Source organism: Arachis hypogaea, chromosome 12, assembly GCF_003086295.3.
Source record: "Arachis hypogaea cultivar Tifrunner chromosome 12, arahy.Tifrunner.gnm2.J5K5, whole genome shotgun sequence".
NCBI lineage: Eukaryota > Viridiplantae > Streptophyta > Magnoliopsida > Fabales > Fabaceae > Arachis > Arachis hypogaea.
Window position 1 is genome coordinate 66,027,750 of NC_092047.1, and position 19,255 is coordinate 66,047,004.

General features: G+C 33.7%; 1 protein-coding gene across 1 annotated transcript; it reads right to left on the bottom strand.

Moving 5' to 3' along the window:
- Positions 1 to 389: 389 nt before the first annotated feature.
- Positions 390 to 6,207, bottom strand: LOC112727467 (uricase-2 isozyme 2). Its single transcript, XM_025777206.3, has 8 exons — positions 5,757 to 6,207; positions 4,987 to 5,079; positions 4,264 to 4,339; positions 3,807 to 3,916; positions 2,686 to 2,777; positions 2,188 to 2,361; positions 1,928 to 2,018; positions 390 to 725 (listed from the first exon to the last, which is right to left on the bottom strand). Exons 1-8 carry the CDS (start codon positions 5,958 to 5,960, stop codon positions 642 to 644), a joined length of 924 nt encoding a protein of 307 aa, XP_025632991.1. The 5' UTR covers positions 5,961 to 6,207; the 3' UTR covers positions 390 to 641.
- Between the last annotated feature and the right edge of the window lie 13,048 nt (positions 6,208 to 19,255).

The following is a 19,255-nucleotide window of genomic DNA, read 5'->3' on the forward strand; positions in this document are numbered from 1 at the left end:
TCGCTTGTTATTATGAACTCGTTATAATTGTTACTTCTGCTACTAGTTTGCTTCTATCTTAGTTCGAACTAAGAACACCTGAAGAGTTCTCAACCTGGATTAGACTCCCATTTCTGCAAGCTAGAAAAAAATAGTTGCGTTAACGTGAAATTCAGCGACGATGGATCCAGACTCATGGTGACAAAATCCAACTCGTGATTAGCATATATGATTTGCATGAGTGGCAAAGTGATTCATTCATTCGAAGTGCCAAACGTGGCTTTTGATATCTTGCCCCCTTTGGAACCAACTTGCAAATGTTTCAAAAACTTACGGCACCGCAAGACAATATCACGTTGGGGAATCCCAAAAGAACCTGACAAAAACTTGGTATATACATGCACGAATGATGAAAACAAGAGAATGTCTGACCAGGGTTACTTTTCCATTTTGTAGAGGATAATAATATCAGCCATTACTAATTAACATTATCAGTTTTGACTTTTGTCATGCTCATAGAACAACCCAAGCAGTTCATGCCTATACATTTTATTCTGAAGAAAGGGCATGTAAAGAAACAGCTGGAAAAGCATAACCAACATTATTTATATATAACATGTTATTTTGATCAGAAAGGATGATCTGTGGTGTTTCAGCAGTTCCTACATCTTTGACCAAAAGCGGCTCAATGTAGCTTGAATCGACCCATGTGGCTCATCCGTGGGTAAGTATACATCATCGTTAAACTGCACAAACACCATCATTTAACAGCTTTAAGATATTAAATTAGGGTTTAAACTATGCATTGGAAGCAAATTCCAATACATTGCATTCAAAATTTTATTTATGCTATTCATCATATCAAAAGTTTTCATAAAAAAAGGGGGATTATACACTACTCTTCTGTATCTTTTTATCTGTCACTTTGCTTAAACGCACAATTATTAAAAACTATAAATCAAGAGTGCCTAAACAACAACAATATAATTCAAGCTAATGAGGAGAGTTGAGGAGAGTTGAGGCAAGCTAATGTGGTTTTAATAAACTTGGACCATAAACTCGAAAAGTGAAAGGCAACATTGTAAAAATAATTCAATATAGGACTTATTATTATAGTATATTTTAATCAATGCAAATATTACTTTTGTTGCTTGACAATTTAATAGTATATATATGAAATTAGCTTAATAATTGAATAAATATTGCATGACATAACCAGATACTTAAGTAACCAACAACAATAACCGAACTTGTACATTTGAGGACAAAACCAATCGAAGTATAAACACATAAGATTGCTAATAGGATCAAGAGTATATCAGTTTTTTCAAAGTTTATGCAAGTTAACTTGTTTTTGGATGGTAAGCTTGTAAGACTATAAAACCACGAGAGTGTAAAACTGAACTTATCAATTCCGTGGTTCTTTACCATTCACTCAACATTCATACTACCCCAGTCAATTCACAAGTATGGTTGTTTACCATTCTTTGCTATTTATGATTGGAATGATGAAAGTGATGGAATGGTGGGGAATGAAATGAAGGCTTCAACTTATGTTGCACATAGTGGAGGTGGACCTTTATGGTCCGAGGACTTGCATGACTTCATGAAAGAGTATTCAGTTTCACTGTCGGATACTTAATAATAGAATAGAATAGAACAAAATGGCATTGGATTGAATCCATTCTAATCTATTCAATATTCTTATTTTCCGGTCTCTCCAAATTTGGGTAAAAGGAGATGAAAGTGCAAGTTACTAAAATTCTTATTCTTCATCTTCTATTATTCTATTTACAGAAAAAAAGAGATGAAATTTCTTCCATTTCATGCTTTGATATCTTAAAAATGGGAAAATGTACAATTATTCCATTTCAGTCTATATGAATCCATTTCATTCTATTCATTGGTTCTATTAATGCAGTGAACTCTTAGGGAAAAGAGGGAATACCTTTACAATTTGACCACCTGTATTTGAGATATTGACTGGTAGGAAATGAATATTTGGCATCTTTAGTTGAACACAATCTATGTCAGGAAATCTGAAGCATAAAGTTAATTGTCAAACCCTACTTGATTGAACTAAAGAATAAATTTCAAGCACCTAGGAAACAAACACAAACTGATTCCGGGTTCTACAGTGTGAGGTGCAGAGTGGATAAAGAAGCATGGATTGCCTCCCTAAACAGGGAGAGTATTGAAGAGAGATACCTGTTCAATGTGGTCCTTGCCATTTGATAGAGAGTGCTTTGAACAGATGGGCTGTACACCCCCACATTCGGTGGACCGAAAAAGGTTTCAAGCAGAACTCTTTTAACATCGTCGTACCTCTCCATAAAGTAAAGCGGCTTCTGTGGGACGCTGCTTAGTGATTCATAAGAGTACCTACAATTTACATTAGAAGCATGACTCTATTTCCACATTTAACTATTGGTGACAATCGTTATTGCGATATTATAACTTCTCTCCATGATGGTGCTAAATAATCCTAATGATGCTCAATAAAAATCTTTTTATTAATAAACGATAACTGAAGTGTAATAAAGTTGCTTAAAAGTCAGAATTAAGCCTGCAAGATATCTATGTGATTTAGGTGATTGATTTAAATCATATAACTCTTTCCGACACCAGAAACTATTTCTGTTTTTACCTCTTCATTAAAATTTACTAATAGGGAAAAAAATGTCTAAGGAAACAATGAAGTCTTACCTCCAGAGACCAGTTACTTCTGTTGCCAGCATCCTTTCACGTGTTTCAGGAAGAGCTGTGTACTTGTCTCGTATAAACCCTTCAAAACCAGACTGCTCACAACAGATCCAAACTAAACTTAGAACAAAAATAAGGGATTGTATATCACAATCTTGCTTTTAACTCTGTAAATCAAAGGGAGACCAATAGCAGCTACTATTTCATAAAAGAGGGATCAGTGGAGAGTAAAAGAAAATTGACAGAATATTTGTCAAAAAAACTCAGCATCATAGTATGGATGCCAGAAACCAGATCTCCAAGAAATGCTAGGTAGTATCCATATGCTCATACCAATTCTGAAAGGTTTGAGTATTATAGTACTAAAAGCAGTTTGAGTATGTTACATAAAAAAAAAAAGAACTTCCCCAACTTTTCAAAATTTTAGTAGTCAAATTTAGAACTTAATCCTTTTTAATAGCTCAAAAGAGGTTTTCTTTCTCTTCCTCTAAATCTCATTGAAGGGGAGCCTTAGAGCAATAATTGAGTTGTCTCTGTACCTCAAGGTCACAGGTTCAAGCCATGGAGACAGCCACTGATAACATTATCAGGTTAGGCTGCTTAGATTACATCCTTTAGATGCGGTCCTTCCTAGGACCCTGCATTAACACAGGATGCTTGTACACTGGGCTGCCCCTTTCCTCTAAACATTATTGGGCATTTAATAAACTCTAGAACATTTTTATAAATAAAAATTCTTCAGGTTCTTTAAAAAATTTTCTTTTTAGAAAAAATCTATGCTGATGATCCTTCTTATAGATATAGATCTATTATATATAACTGCAAATATAATTCTTTGTGTTTCTTTTGTCAATACCTACTTTATACATTTGATATTCTTTCCGGCATTAGGGGGATAGAAGAAGGGGATCATGAGCAGGCAAAGGAATTTCCTTTCAACTCAAAACCATATCATGTCATGCTTCTCCTATAATTGTGAAACCATAATATCAAAGTAATCGCCAAATATAATATTTTACAAGAATTTGGACCCAAAACAAAATACTGTTTTCGAAATTATGTATTACATACACAGGAAATATTATATCAAAATCAAAGTACAGGTTTCTATATAGCATACTTACCTTAGTAGTTTTCAGCACAGATAATCCTTCAACACCAGAAGTCAACTGTAGAGCACCAGACTTTTTTACTATTGCCTCAACTGTATGCCTCTCAGATCCAAGTTTGAAACCTTATAAAAATGAAATCAAAGGACTTGAGGGCTGAAAAGAAACAAACTGGAGTTTATTACTGAATCACGGAATCTAAAATTAGCTACACCAGTATTCAACACAATATGATGAAAGTGGGATTTTTCCATTTGGACAATCTAATGAAATGTTTCACTCAAATTGCTAGTTCCACTAAAAGTGCCATAAAGCAAGAAGTGAAATGCAAATTTGAAATATGTTAGGCAACCAAAATTGTTTGCCAAATATTACAATTGTATAACCAAAAGCAATTAGAAAAGGGTACAATCTATGAACTATACCATATTGAAACAAATAATATCGTAGAATGTAACATAGTCTAACAAACCATGCATATGAGGTTGACCATCCATGATGATGCGTTCCCATGGCTTTTCCACAATGTTTACAACAGCTGTAGTAACCTGTGAAAAGCCATAAAGCAACAAAAAACTATGGGGAGGAAGACAATATAACAAGAACAATAATAACAAAGCCTTATCCCACTAGATGAGTAGACTACATAGATTAAACGACACCATTGTACCCTATCATATATCATGTTTACAGTGAAACTATTTATACGTAGAACTCCTTTGACTAAACCTAGTAAAAGGTCTTTTTAGATCTTCCTCGTATCTATCTTCCTGATCCACCCTCTTAACTGGATATTCCGTCGATCTTCTCCTCACATGTTTAACGCATCTAACACGAGATTCTACCATCTTTTCAACAATAAGCACTACTCCAGCTTTCTCTCTTATATCCCCATTCCTTGAATTGTCTATGAGTGTTTGGTCAATCATTCATCTAAGCATCGTCATCTCTACCACGCTAAACTTATCCTCATTGAAAAATTAGGTTAACCAACCAACGGCTTTCCTCTTATAAACCTTTCCAAACTTTAATTGGAAAACCATAATGTGATATAAATAATTTGGTGAAAGAAAAATTGTTAGCAAGAAAATTTTAAAAGAAAGAGCATAGTGCAAGAGGATTTATAAGGAAAAAAGAAAACAAATGTAGATTTATTTGAATAATGATATTATACTGTATTTTACCATTCACCAACCTGCCTATAGAATGATATAAAGTGCTTGGCAAGCTCAATAGCAAAGTTCTCAACAGAAAGTATTTCAGAGCACTCCTTGGCTTTTGCATATACCTAGCAATATTTTCATAAAAAAATCAAAATTGAACAGATGTGATGATGGAGGATGAAAGACAAATAGCATATGCAAGCAAATTCCTTGTTCTTTAAGTTTGTAGACAGTAATATATACCCAACCTATAGCATGAAATCAGGGTTGTAAATATTTTATGTGATCTGAGTTTAAATACTGGTATTATATTATAAGCATCTAAGACAGAAATACTTGCAGTTCTTGTATTTCCTAGAAGTGTAAGCAGAAAAAATCGGTCTCTAATCAATATCTCTTTGTATTTCTGTCTATTTCTTTCTAGAGACAGGATCAAATCAAAACAAACCTAACATCATATCTATTTAGCCACTTCTTGAAAAAATACAATTGAAACCAACAGAAGGTACAAAGCAGCATATGAGATTCAGACATAATTGTTTTGTTAAAATGAGTAGATCAGACGACAACAACAGTTTATAACATTTACAATAGATCTTTTAATAAACTAAAATATTGAACTAGCAAAGTTCAGAAAATCAAATAATTGATTTTAAATCCCATCAGAAAGCAAACAGATTCGCACTCCAAATATCAACATACAAACAGATAGATATCAGAGCTTAAAATGTTAACTTTGGATAGTGGTACAAATCACGCAGAAAATTACTAACACAGAAGAAGAGAGGAAGAAGAAGGTTACAGTGTTCTTCATGGTGTCAGTGGCAACGATATCGGAGTTATCATCACGGAGATAAGAGTTGACACAATCAGAGAGGAGGCTGATGCTGACTCGCCACTCCACAACGTAGTGTTTTCCTTCCTTCGTCTTCCACACGCGAGCCACCCTTACCCTCTTTTTCCCATGCCTTTGCTCGAAGTTGAATCCCTCTACTCTTTCTGCCATGGGAAATTTCTCCCCTTTTCTTTTTTACTTTTTATTACAAGTTTAGAGTGTTCAGTGTTTAACCTGAGTGTCGATTCCGTTCCAATTTATATTGGAGATAAGACAACAGAGATTTGCTGGTTTTGCTTTTCTCTCGGTTGGAGTCTGTGTGCGGATTACATCATCATCCTCATCCAAATTCCAAACACAAAGTTAGCCGCTTCCTAGTACGTTTTGAATAACTGATTTGATTTAGAAATGATTAACTATCTAACAGGTAGCTAAAATATTATAAATAATAAATAAAAATATATAATTAATAATATTTAGTTTAAGGTATCGTTTTTGTCTCAACGTTTGGGTAAGTCCCAAAATTGTCCTAACGTTTGAATCGTTCTATTTAAGTTCCTAACGTTTTAAAATTGACTCAATATTGTCCTGCTCGGTTGAGAGACAGAAATTGAAACAAGAATAAAACTCTAATTTAATTTGCACAAAAGATAAAATTGGAATTAATTAATTGAAATGAGGGTATTTTAGGTATAAAATGTTATTAAAATTTCAGTCTCCGTCTCTAAAAATTTCAGTCCCCTGTGTCCCTACTTTTTGGAGGTACTGAAATACTGAAATTTTAGGGACAGAGACAGAAATTTTAGTATCAGTCTCTGAACCAACAAACATGATACTGTGTCTCAGTCTCTCAGTCTCAGTCTCAATACCTCAAAACAAACGCTACCTTAGGGACTTAAATAGGACCAAAACGTTGGGGACAAAAACGATACATAAAAATAAATTTTAATTTAATTTTATCTTTCAATAATATCAATTTTTTACTGTACATAGTATTCAATTATTTTTTAATTACATCTAAGTAAATTACACTTAATTACGTTAATTTCATTTTAAATAAATGTATTTTTTTATAATTTTAAAGAATTTTGATACACTAGAGAGACAAAAGGTATAATTTATATTTTATTGTATATATATATTTTTTTCTTTTCTGCAAGTTTATATACTAGTCATTCTACAAATATTTCATGATAACTAAAAATCTTTAAGTGTAAAATTATAAAAAAAATTAATTTATTTAAAATGAAAGTAATATGATTAAGTGTAATTTACTTAGATGTGATTAAAAAATAATTGAATACTATAGTAAAAAATTGATATTATTGAAGGATAAAATTAAAATTTATTTCTATGTATCGTTTTTGTCCCCAACATTTTCGTCATATTTAAGTCCCTAACGTTTCAAAATCATCTCAATTTTGTCCCACCATCAATTCTGTTAACGGATCCGACAAGACAACATTGAGTCAATTTTGAAACGTTAGAGACTTAAATAGGACAATTGAACGTTAGGGACAACTTTGGGACTTACCCCAAACGTTGGGGACAAAACGATACTTTACTCTAATATTTATATTTATAAAAGAATGTGAATCATTTTTTAAATTTAATTAATATAATTAATTTTTTATAATTATTTTTTTTGTTTAATTACACTAAAAATTATTACATTCATAATTTTATAAATTTTTTTAAATAAAAATTTTAAATTTTGATATTTTAAATTTAAAAATATTTCAAATTATTTCAATATATTTTATAAAAACAAAAACATCTTATATTTGATTAGTCTTTATTTATTAAAAACATCTAAAATTATAAGTTTTTAATCTACAAAATAAAATAATAAATAATAAATTAACACTAATTCAGTAATTATAAATATTATATATTTAAAATTATAGATGTTATATATATAAAATTATATATGTTAAATTAAAAAATTTTAACAACTTCTACTATATAATTTATATTTTACATATAGATTATTAGAAAATAAAAAATAAAAAATAAAATATAACCAAAAATTAAGAAATAAGTTTTTAAAAGTAACTACTAACTTATTATATTAAAATCAATAAATAAGTATACATATGAATATTAAATAAAATAAAAATATTAAAATAATTAAAATTATGACTCATTAGTGCATATATGAGATAATAATTTAAAAAATATAATAAGAGAAGATGAAGATTTGGTATTTTGTTGATGGTTGAATGATGATGTGTTTGGCATGAAATTGAGAGTGAGCAAAATATATATATGAATGAAATTGTTGTTTGATTTGCCTATTAAAGCTTTGATATGAAAATTGGGACGGAGATCCTGATAGGGTAAGGTATCTCATATTTGATAAGTCATGGTAAGTGGTGTAATTGGCATGTGTGATTTGTTGTTAAAATAACGAGTTCTTGAATGGATTGTTGTTGTGTTGTGGTTGTTGTTATGAATGAAAAAATGGAATGAAATTATGCTATATGAGTTGAAAATTGATGGATTAGGACTTGGATGGTTAAAAAAGATTGATAATTGTTTAATGAGTGTTGAGGATGCCTAGAGTGGGGATAGGTTACTTTGAAAGTGGTTAATTTGAGAATTTGGTAAAATTGAACCCTTATGTGAATTTGGTGTTCGGAGCTTAAAATTAACTAAACTTCAACTTAAATTAAAGCTAGTAAAAAGATCTTTAAAACTGTCTTATACAAAAAGTTATGAACGTTTGAAAATAGGTACAAAAATTTGAAAACTTAGATTATGCAGAAAACCAAGATTTTGGCCTGGTGTGCGTGCACACAAGGTGGTGCGTACGCACCACTTAGAACGAGTATTGCAGCTCGTGCGTATACACGAAGGGTGATGCGTACGTACAAGAGGGAATGTGCAGGTTGTTCGTACATACGAGGGGTGATCCGTACGCACGAGTGGGAAATGCTTTATGATCGGTGCGTATGATACGGAATTTACAAACAATATCTGTAGAAATATCGGCAAGTGCACCGGGTCGTATCAAGTAATAAACTCACGGTGAATGTGGTCGATCCCACGAGGATTAACGGATTAAGCAAACAATAGCTAATTGATTATTCTAGTTAGACAATCATAATTGAGTGATGAGCAAATAAGAAATGTAAATAACTTAAAGAAAAAGTAAATGGAAGCTATAAGATGACAAGAAAGTAAATGACAGAAAAGTAAAGTGCAAGAAAGTAAATAACAAGAATGAAAAATGAAAAGAATATCGGGATCAAGAGATGTTGCATTCTCAGGATCAATAGTTCTCATCTCCACTTCAATCATACAATCATTGATCTCTTGGCAAATCATAAGTGATTGAATTCCAATTCCTTAATTCAATCTCTCGTAACTTGAGCAATTGCCAATTCCTTGATCTAATTATTCATGAGAAGAGATGAAGATTGGTCTCTGATTAAGAGTCACACAATTTCATGAATCAAGTTTTGGGATGATTATACGTCACGTATCAATCCCAAACCCAATTTCATAACCACTGTGAGAAAGAACTTCAAGCATAATTCTATTATTCATTTTCCAAGGCTCACATAGATTTAATTAGATTCAATTCCTCTTCTGATAGAATTTGAATCATTAAAATGAAGATCGAAGATCTTTCTAAAGAAACAATAAAAGAAGAATTGAAGATGGAGAATGAAAACAAATTAATCCATTAAATTGCAACAGAGCTCTCTTTTCCAATTGAAGAGAGTTAGACATTCATAACTAAAAAAGAAACTACAAAATGTATAAGAAAGAAGGTGAAAGAGGGGAAGAGAGAATGAGAGTGGAAGGAGAGTCTGAAGAATCCTGATGAGCGGATAATTTATATGCTTTTTGGCATTGTTTTTAGGTAGTTTTTAATATGTTTTAGTTACTTTTTATTATATTTTTATTAGTTTTTATACAAAAATCACATTTCTAGACTTTACTATGAGTTTGTGTATTTTTCTATAATTTCAGATATTTTCTGACTGAAATTGAGGGACCTGAGTAAAAGTCTGATTCAGAGGCTGAGAAAGGACTGCAGATGCTGTTGGATTCTGACCCTCCTGCACTTGAAGTAGATTTTCTGGAGCTACAGAAGCCTAATTGGCGCGCTCTCAGTTGCGTTGGAAAGTAGACATCTTGGGCTTTTCAGAAATATATAATAGTCTATTCTTTGTCCGAGATTTGATGGCCCAAACTGGCGTTCAACGCCAGCCAGAGATCTTTTTCTGGCGTAAAACACCAGAACTGGCACCAGAACTGGAGTTAAACGCCCAAACTGGCATCCAAGCTGGCGTTTAACTCCAGAAAAGGCCTATGCACATGTAAAGCTCAATTCTCAGCCCAAGCACACACCAAGTGGGCCCCGGAAGTGGATTTCTGCACTCTCTGCACTTAGTTACTCATTTTCTGTAAACCTAAGTAACTAGTTTAGTATAAATACTAGTCTTTCCTATTGTATTCGAATCTTTGGACTTTTAGGCTTATGCCATTTTTCACATTGGGAGGCTGGCCACACGGCCATGCCAAGACATTTTTCTCTTATGTATTTTCTACGGTGGAGTTTCTACACCTCATAGATTAAGGTGCGAAGCTCTGCTGTTCTTCATGAATTAATGAAAGTACTATTGTTTCTCTTTCAATTCACGCATGTCTCTTCTCCAAGATATACTCTTGTTCTTAATTCAGTTAAGTCAGAATGAAGGGGTGACCCGTGACAATCACCCACTATCTTCATTACTCGCTTAGCCAAGATCCGCGTGCCTGACAACCACAAGCGGTCTACATGATGTTCAACGTAGTCATTGGACGACAGATGGAGTATAATCTCTTATGCCTCTGGTTCGTGACTTTGACTTGCATCTCCTGACAACAGAGCAGTCGAACTCACAGAGATCAGAACCTTCATGGTAAAGGCTAGAACAAACGAGCTTCAAACTCACGAATGTTGGGCGCAGTGACAGTGTACAAAAGGATAGAGAGATCATATTCCGACACAAGTGAGAACCGACAGATGATTAGCCGTGCAGTAGTTGTGCCTGGTATTTTTCATCCGAGATGAGAGATCTGACAGATGATTAGCCATACAGAAGCCGTGCCTGGACCATTTTTACTGAGAGGACGGATGGTAGCCATTGACAACGGTGATCTACCAACATATAGCTTGCCATGGAAGGGAGCACGCATGATTGGATGAAGACAATAGGAAAGCAGAGGTTCAGAAGCAATAAAGCATCTCCAAATGCTTATCTGAAATTCCTACCAATGAATTACATAAGTATCCGTGGGATCGACCCTTACTCGCATAAGATTTTATTACTTGGAAGACCCAGTGCACTTGCTGGTTAGTTGTACCGGAGTTGTGAAAAGTGTGATCACAATTTCCTGCACCAAGTTTTTGGCGCCGTTGATGGGGATTGTTCGAGTTTGAACAACTGACGGTTCATCTTGTTGCTTAGATTGGGTACTTTTATTTTATGTTTAAACTTTTTATTTTTATTTTCGAAAAAAATACACAAAAAAAATTTTGTGTTTCTTGTTTGAGTCTAGTGTCAAATTTTAAGTTTGGTGTCAACTGCATGTTTTTAATTTTTCTTAGATTTTCGAAAATTCATGCATTGTGTTCTTCTTTGATCTTCAAGTTGTTCTTGATGATTTTCCTTATTTGATATTTAATTTTTCTTGTTTTATGTCTTTTCTTATTTTTCATATGCATTTTCAAATTGTTAGTGTCCCTAGTACAAAAGTTCTTAAGTTTGGTGTCTTGCATGTCTTTCCTTTCTAAAAAATTTTCAAAAATATATTTTTGATGTTCATCATGATCTTCAAAGTGTTCTTGGTATTCATCTTGACATTCAAAATTTTCTTGCATGCATTATTTGCTTTGATCTTAAATTTTTATGTTTTGTTTCATTTTGTTGTTTTTCTCTCTCCTCATTAAAAATTCAAAAGTAAAAAAAAAATATCTTTTCCTTATTCTTCTCATAATTTTCGAAATTTTGAGTTGACTTGGTCAAATATTTTTAAAATTTAGTTGTTTCTTGTTAGTCAAGTCAAATATTTTAATTTAAAAACTTTATCTTTTCAAATCTTTTTCAAAATCAATTCTTTTTCATTTTTTTTATGATTTTCGAATTTCATTCTTAAAATTTTTCAAAATCTTTTTCATTTTTCTTTTAATGTTTTCGAAAATTTTAAAACTAATTTTTCAAAATCTTTTTCTTAATTTTATTTCATATTTTCGAAAATCCTTGCTAACAATTAATTTTTTTATTCAAAAATTTCAAGTTTGTTACTTTCTTGTTAAGAAAGGTTCAACTTTAAATTCTAGAATCATATCTTTTAGTTTCTTGTTAGTCAAGTCATCAACTTTAATTTTAAAAATCAAATCTTTTTAATTTCTTTTTCAATTCTTTTTCAAAATTTTCAATCATATCTTTTTGAAATTTTAATTTCAAAATCTTTTTCCAACTTCTTATCTTTTCAAAATTTATTTTCAAATCTTTTTCAACTAACTACTTGACTTGTTTGTTTTAATTTTAAAAAAGTTTACTATTTCTTATCTTTTTCAAAACCACCTAACTACTTTTCCACTTCTAATTTTTGAAAACAACTAACCACTTTTTCAAAATTCTTTTAATTAACTAATTGTTTTAAATTCTAATTTTATTTTATTTCTTTTAATATTTTCGAAACTAACTTAATTAATTAAATAAAAATAAAAATATTTTTCTTTTCCCTCTTCTTAAAATTCGAATACTCTCTCTCATCTTTTCCTATTTATTTATTTATTTACTAACACTTCTCTTCTACTCATAATTTGAACCCCTCTCTCTTCTCTTTGTTCGAATTACTCATCTCCTCTCTCTTCTCATTCTTCTATTCTTATACTCACATAAAGGAATCTCTATACTGTGACATAGAGGATTCCCATTCTCTCTTTGTTCTCTTCCTTTTCATACGAGCAGGATCAAGGATAAAGACATTCTTGTTGAAGCTGATCCTGAACCTGAAAGGACTCTGAAGAGGAATCTAAGAGAAGCTAAAGCACAACACTCTGGAGAGGACCTTACAGAAAATTTTGAAAAAGAAGCAGACATGGCAGCCAAACCCAACAATAATGCTAGAGATGCAAGGAAGATGCTTGGTGACTTTACTGCACCAACTTTCAACTTCTATGGAAGAAATATCTCAATTCCTGCAATTGGAGCAAACAACTTTGAGCTTAAGCCTCAATTAGTTTCTCTAATGCAATAGAATTGCAAGTTTCATGGACTTCCATTGGAAGATCCTCATCAGTTCTTAGCTGAATTCTTACAAATCTGTGACACTGTTAAGACCAATGGGATTAATCCCGAGGTCTACAGACTTCTGCTTTTCCCCTTTGCTGTAAGAGACAGAGCTAGGATATGGTTGGACTCACAACCTAAAGAAAGCCTGAACTCTTGGGAAAAGTTGGTCAATACTTTCTTGGCCAAATTCTTTCCACCTCAAAAGATGAGTAAGCTTAGAGTGGAAGTCCAAACCTTCAGACAGAAGGAAGGTGAATCCCTCTATGAAGCTTGGGAAAGATACAAGCAATTGATCAGAAGGTGTCATTCTGACATGCTTTCAGAATGGAGCATCTTATGTATATTGTATGATGGTCTGTCTGAATTGTCCAAGATGTCATTGGACCACTCTGCTGGTGGATCTCTTCATCTGAAGAAAACACATGCAGAAGCCCAGGAACTCATTGAAATGGTTGCAAATAACCAGTTCATGTATACTTCTGAAAGAAATCCTGTGAATAATGGGATGACTCAGAAGAAAGGAGTTCTTGAGATTGATACTCTGAATGCCATATTGGCTCAGAATAAAATATTGACTTAGTAAGTCAATATGATTTCTCAGAATCAGACTGGAATGCAAGCTGCATCCGGCAGTACTAAAGAAGCCTCCTCTGAAGGAGAAACTTATGACCCTGAGAATCCTGCAATGGAAGAGGTGAATTACATGGGAGAATCCTATGGAAACACCTATAATCCTTCATGGAGAAATCATCCAAATCTCTCATGGAAGGATCAACAGAAACCTCAACAAGGCTTCAATAATAATAATTGTGGGAGAAATAGGTTTGGCAATAGCAAGCCTTTTTCATCATCTTCTCAGCAACAGACAGAGAATTCTAAGCAGAGCCTCTCTGACTTAGCAACCATAGTCTCTGATCTCTCTAAGACCACTCTCAGTTTCATGACTGAAACAAGGTCCTCCATAAAAAATTTGGAGGCACAAGTGGGTCAGCTGAGTAAAAGAGTTACTGAAATTCCTCCTAGTACTCTCCCAAGCAATACAGAAGAGAATCCAAAGAGAGAGTGCAAGGCCATCAATATATCCAAAGTGGCCGAACCTATGGAGGAGGAAGAGGTAGTGATTTCCAGTAAGGAAGACCTCAATGGATGTCCATTGACCGCTAAGGAGTTCCCTAATGAGGAACCAAAGGAATCAGAGGCTCATACAGAGACCACAGAGATTCTACTGAACTTACTGTTGCCATTCATGAGCTCTGATGAGTATTTTTCCTCTGAAGATGATGAAGATATTGTTGAAGAGTAAGTTGCTCAATATCTAGGAGCAATCATGAAGCTGAATGCCAAGTTATTTGGTAATGAGACTTGGGAGGATGAACCTCCATTGCTTATCAATGAACTGAATACCTTGGTTCAACAGAAATTACCTCAGAAGAAACCGGATCCCGGAAGGTTCTTAATACCTTGTACCATAGCCATCATGACCTTTGAGAAGGCTCTGTGTGACCTGGGGTCAGGTATAAACCTCAGCCACTCTCTGTAATGGAGAAACTAGGGATCTTTGAGGTACAAGCTGCAATAATCTCACTAGAGATGGCTGACTGATAAACCACTATTTTATGGTTTATATTGTGTTTAATTGTGTGGTTTCATCATGATCTTTATCCACTTATTCATTAAATAAGCATGCATTTATAATTCCTTCCTAAAGTTATTGTATGATTGAAAACTTGCTTCCTAGGGACTTTAATTATGTATTTTATTTCTTCTTTATTCCATTCGATGCCGTGATCTGTGTGTTAAGTGTTTCAGGCTTTACAGGGCATGAATGAGTTGGAGATTGGAGAGGAAGCTTGCAAAAATGGAAGGAACACAAGAAATTGAGGAGATGACCAGCGAGAAGTAACGCGGTCGCATGGATGACGCGACCGCGCGAAGAAGAGGAAATCGCAGTGACGCGGCCGCATGGATGACGCAACTGCGTGACATGCGCGATCTGCATAATCTGCAGAATTGCTGGGGGCGATTTCGGGCCCTATTTTGACCCGGTTTTTGGCCCAGAAAAGCAGACTAGAGCCAGAGAACATGCAGAAACCAACAACAACATTCATTCCGCATAGTTTTAGTTTTTAGATCTAGTTTTCCTCTCCTCTAGGTTTTCTTTCTACACATTCATAGTTTTTAGGATTTGTTATGTTCATTGTTTTTGCATTGGGATATTGAGAAGAGTTATTGCCTCATCAAGACTTCGACACTCTAGTTCGTTTTCTTTACTTGTCTCTTACTCTTTCATGTTCCTTAATTTACTTAATTTTACTGTTTGATTATTTTAGCATTTATTAATACAAGAATCACTTTTATTTTTGATTGATCTTTTGATCATTATTTATGATGTCTTTCTTTAATTCCTTTTCTTATGTTATGAATTTCACATTTACAATGAGCGAGTAGTCCCCTAACTTGATGGGGAGTTGATTGAAAGAAACCCTTGAAGTTGGGATGCTCAAGAGAGAGATTGTAGTTGGGTTTATTGTTAGATTGCTCTCTAGTCACTAACACCAATCCTCCCCAGAGCGGATTGGAACTTGTGGATAGAAATATCATTCCAACTTGTTTAACTTTCCCTTACTTAGTGAGGGACAACTAAACAGAATAATCCCCAATTATCAATTAATCTTGAGAGTACTGCAACAAGAATAGGGCTTCCAACTAATCAACTCCCAATCAAGGCTTTTATTTAAATTTATATAAATTCTCTAATTTAATTTTCTGCCATTCAACTCAAACCTTTTTGAAAACATCTGATTAATAAAATAGCACACTTTTCTGCAACTCGTTGGGAGACGACCCGGGACTCATACTCCCAGTATTTTGATTTTAATTTCTGTGACACCCTTTTTAAATTGATAAAGCGGATTTTTGGTTGGTTGAGAACTATACTTGCAACGCATATTTTATAATCATTCTTAACTCGCCAATTTCCGCCCGCATCAATTTCTGGCGCCGTTGCCGGGGAGTTGCAATAGAGTGCTAAAGTTATTAATTAAGTTCCAACATGGAGTAACTAAGAGTGGAGCACCAAGAGCACTCCATCATCCTCCATGAAATCAGAGAGGACCAAAAGGCCATGAGAGAGGAGCAACAAAGGCAAAGAAGAGACATAGAGGAGCTCAAGAACTCCATTGGTTCTTCAAGAGGAAGAAGAAGCCACCATCACTAAGGTGGACCCGTTAATCTCCTTGTTTATTTTCTTTTTTATTTTCAGTTTTTATGCTTTATGTTTTGACTATGTTTGTGTCTTCATTACATGATCATTAGTGTTTAGTGTCTATGTCTTAAAGCTATGAATGTTCCATGAATCTTTCACCTTTCTTAAATGAAAAATGTTTTCTGAAAAAAAAAGTACATGAATTTCAAATTCTATCTTGAAAATAGTTTAATTATTTTGATGTGGTGGCAATAATTTTTGTTTTCTGAATGAATGTGATGAGAGGATAATTTATACGCTTTTTGGCATTGTTTTTAGTATGTTTTTAGTATATTTTAGTTAGTTTTTATTATGTTTTTACTAGTTTTTATTCAAAAATCACGTTTTTGGACTTTACTATGAGTTTGTGTATTTTTCTGGGATTTCAGGTATTTTCTGGCTGAAATTGAGGGACCTGAGCAAAAATCTGTTTCAGAGGCTGAAGAAGGACTGCAGATGCTGTTGGATTCTGACCATCCTGCACTCGAAATGGATTTTCTCGAGCTACAGAACCCCAATTGGTACGCTCTCAATTGCGTTGGAAAGTAGACATTCTGGACTTTCCAGCAATATATAATACTCCATACTTTGCCCGAGTTTTGATGACGCAAACTGGCGTTTGAACGCCAACTTTCTACCCTATTCTGGCGTTAAACGCCAGAACTGGTACAAAAGCTGGAGTTAAACGCCCAAACTGGCACAAAAGCTGGTGTTTAACTCCAAGAAAAGTCTCTACATGTGAAAACTTCAATGCTAAGCCCAAGCACACACCAAGTGGGCCTCGAAAGTGGATTTCTACACTAACTATTCTAGCTTACTCATTTTCTGTAACCCTAGGTCACTAGTTCATTATAAAACCACTTTTAGAGATTCATTTTGTACCTCATGACAATTTATACTCGAACTTTTATCTTCTACAACATGAGTCTCTAAACCCCATGGTTGGGGGTGAGGAGCTCTGCTGTGTTTTGATGAATTAATGCAATTACTACTGTTTTCCATTCAATCACGCTTGTTTCTCTTCTAAGATATTCACTCGCACTTCAACTTGATGAATGTGATAATCCGTGATACTCATCACCATTCTCAACCTATGAACGCGTGCCTAACAACCACCTCCATTCTACCTTAGATTGAGTGCATATCTCTTAGCCTCCTGATTCAGATCAGAGTCTTCGTGGTATAGGCTAGAATTATTGGCAGCCATTCTTGAGATCTGGAAAGTCTAAACCTTGTCTGTGGTATTCTGAGTAGGATCTGGGAAGGGATGACTGTGACGAACTTCAAACTCGCGAGTGCTGGGCGTAGTGACAGACGCAAAAGGATCAATGGATCCTATTCCAATATGAGTGAGAACCGACAGATGATTAGCCGTGCGGTGACAGCGCTTTTGGACCATTTTCACTGAGAGGATGGATGGTAGCCATTGACAACGGTGATCCACCAACATACAGCTTGCCATGGAAGGAGCCTTGCATGCGTGAAGAAGAAGACAGTAAGAAAGCAGAGATTCAGAAGACAAAGCAACTCCAAAACCTCAATCTGTTCTCCATTACTGAATCACAAGTACCCTTTATTTCATGTTGTTTATTTTTCATAAATACAATCACTCTCATCATTAATCTCCTGACTAAGATTTACAAAATAGCCATAGCTTGCTTCAAGCCGACAATTTCCGTGGGATCGACCTTTACTCACGTAAGGTATTACTTGGACGACCCAGTGCACTTGCTGGTTAGTTGTGCGGAATTGTGAAAAGTGTGAATCATAATTTCATGCACCAAGTTTTTGGCGCCATTGCTGGGGATTGTTGAGTTTAAACAACTGACGGTTTATTTTGTTGCTTAGATTAGGAATAATTTATCTTTGTTGGTTTAGAGTCACTAAATTTGAGTCTTTTATTTGAGTTCAGTTTTATATTTTAAGTTTGGTGTCAATTACATGTTTTTATTTTTCTTTCAATTTTTTTTCAAATTACATGTTCTTAGTTCTTCATTGATCTTCAAGTTGTTCTTGTTTATTTTCCTTGTTTGATCTTTAGTCTTTCTTGTTTTGTGTCTTTCCTTGTTTTTCTTGTGCATTTTCGAATTATTAGTGTCCAAAATATAAAAATTTTTATGTTTGGTGTGCTGTGTGTCCTTATTTTCTTAAAAATTTTCAAAATTTGTTCTTGGTATTCATCTTGACATTCAAAATTTTCCTGTTTGTTTTCTTTGTTTTGATCTAAAAAAGTTCTAAGTTTGGTGTCTTTTTATTATTTTTCTCTTTCTTCATTAAATTCAAAATATATTTTCCCTTTATTTTAATTAAATTTTCGATTTTTTACTTTTAAAAAAATTCATATTCTTATTTTTTTTTATCTATCTTATCTTAGTCTTAAGTTTTAAAATCATATCTTTAATTTTAAAACATATCTTTTTCAAAACTCCCTAACCACTTTCTCTCTCTTCAATTTTCGAAAATCATATCCAAGGTTTTTCAAATTTTCTTAATTAATCAATTATTTTAGTTTTCGAAACTTTTATTTTATTTTCTATTTATTTTATTTTATTTTATTCGGTTGCTTTTAATTAAATAAAATAAAAATAAAAATATAATTTATTTGCAATTCATATCAATTTCCTTTTCTCCATCATGGACATAAGTGGAAATGAACAGTCCAGAAGGACTCTGGGGTCATATGCTAACCCCATTACAGCTGCATATGGGAGTAGCATCTGTATACCACCCATCAAAGTAAGCAGTTTTGAGCTAAATCCTCAGCTCATCATCATGGTGCAGCAAAATTGTCAGTATTCCGGTCTTCCACAGGAAGAACTTACTGAGTTTCTGGCACAGTTCTTACAAATTGCTGACATAGTATGTGATAAAGAAGTGGATCAAAATGTCTACAGATTATTACTATTTCCATTTGCTGTAAAAGA

What these genes read in the sequence shown, in the direction of transcription:
- LOC112727467 (XM_025777206.3), bottom strand. Translation starts at nt 5,960, where the DNA reads ATGGCAGAAAGAGTAGAGGGATTCAACTTCGAGCAAAGGCATGGGAAA. An exon ending in CTGACACCATGAAGAACACT is followed by an intron (nt 5,080 to 5,756) that starts GTAACCTTCTTC and finishes AAATATTGCTAG; the next exon opens with GTATATGCAAAAGCCAAGGA. An exon ending in GCAAGGACCACATTGAACAG is followed by an intron (nt 2,019 to 2,187) that starts GTATCTCTCTTC and finishes TTTATGCTTCAG; the next exon opens with ATTTCCTGACATAGATTGTG.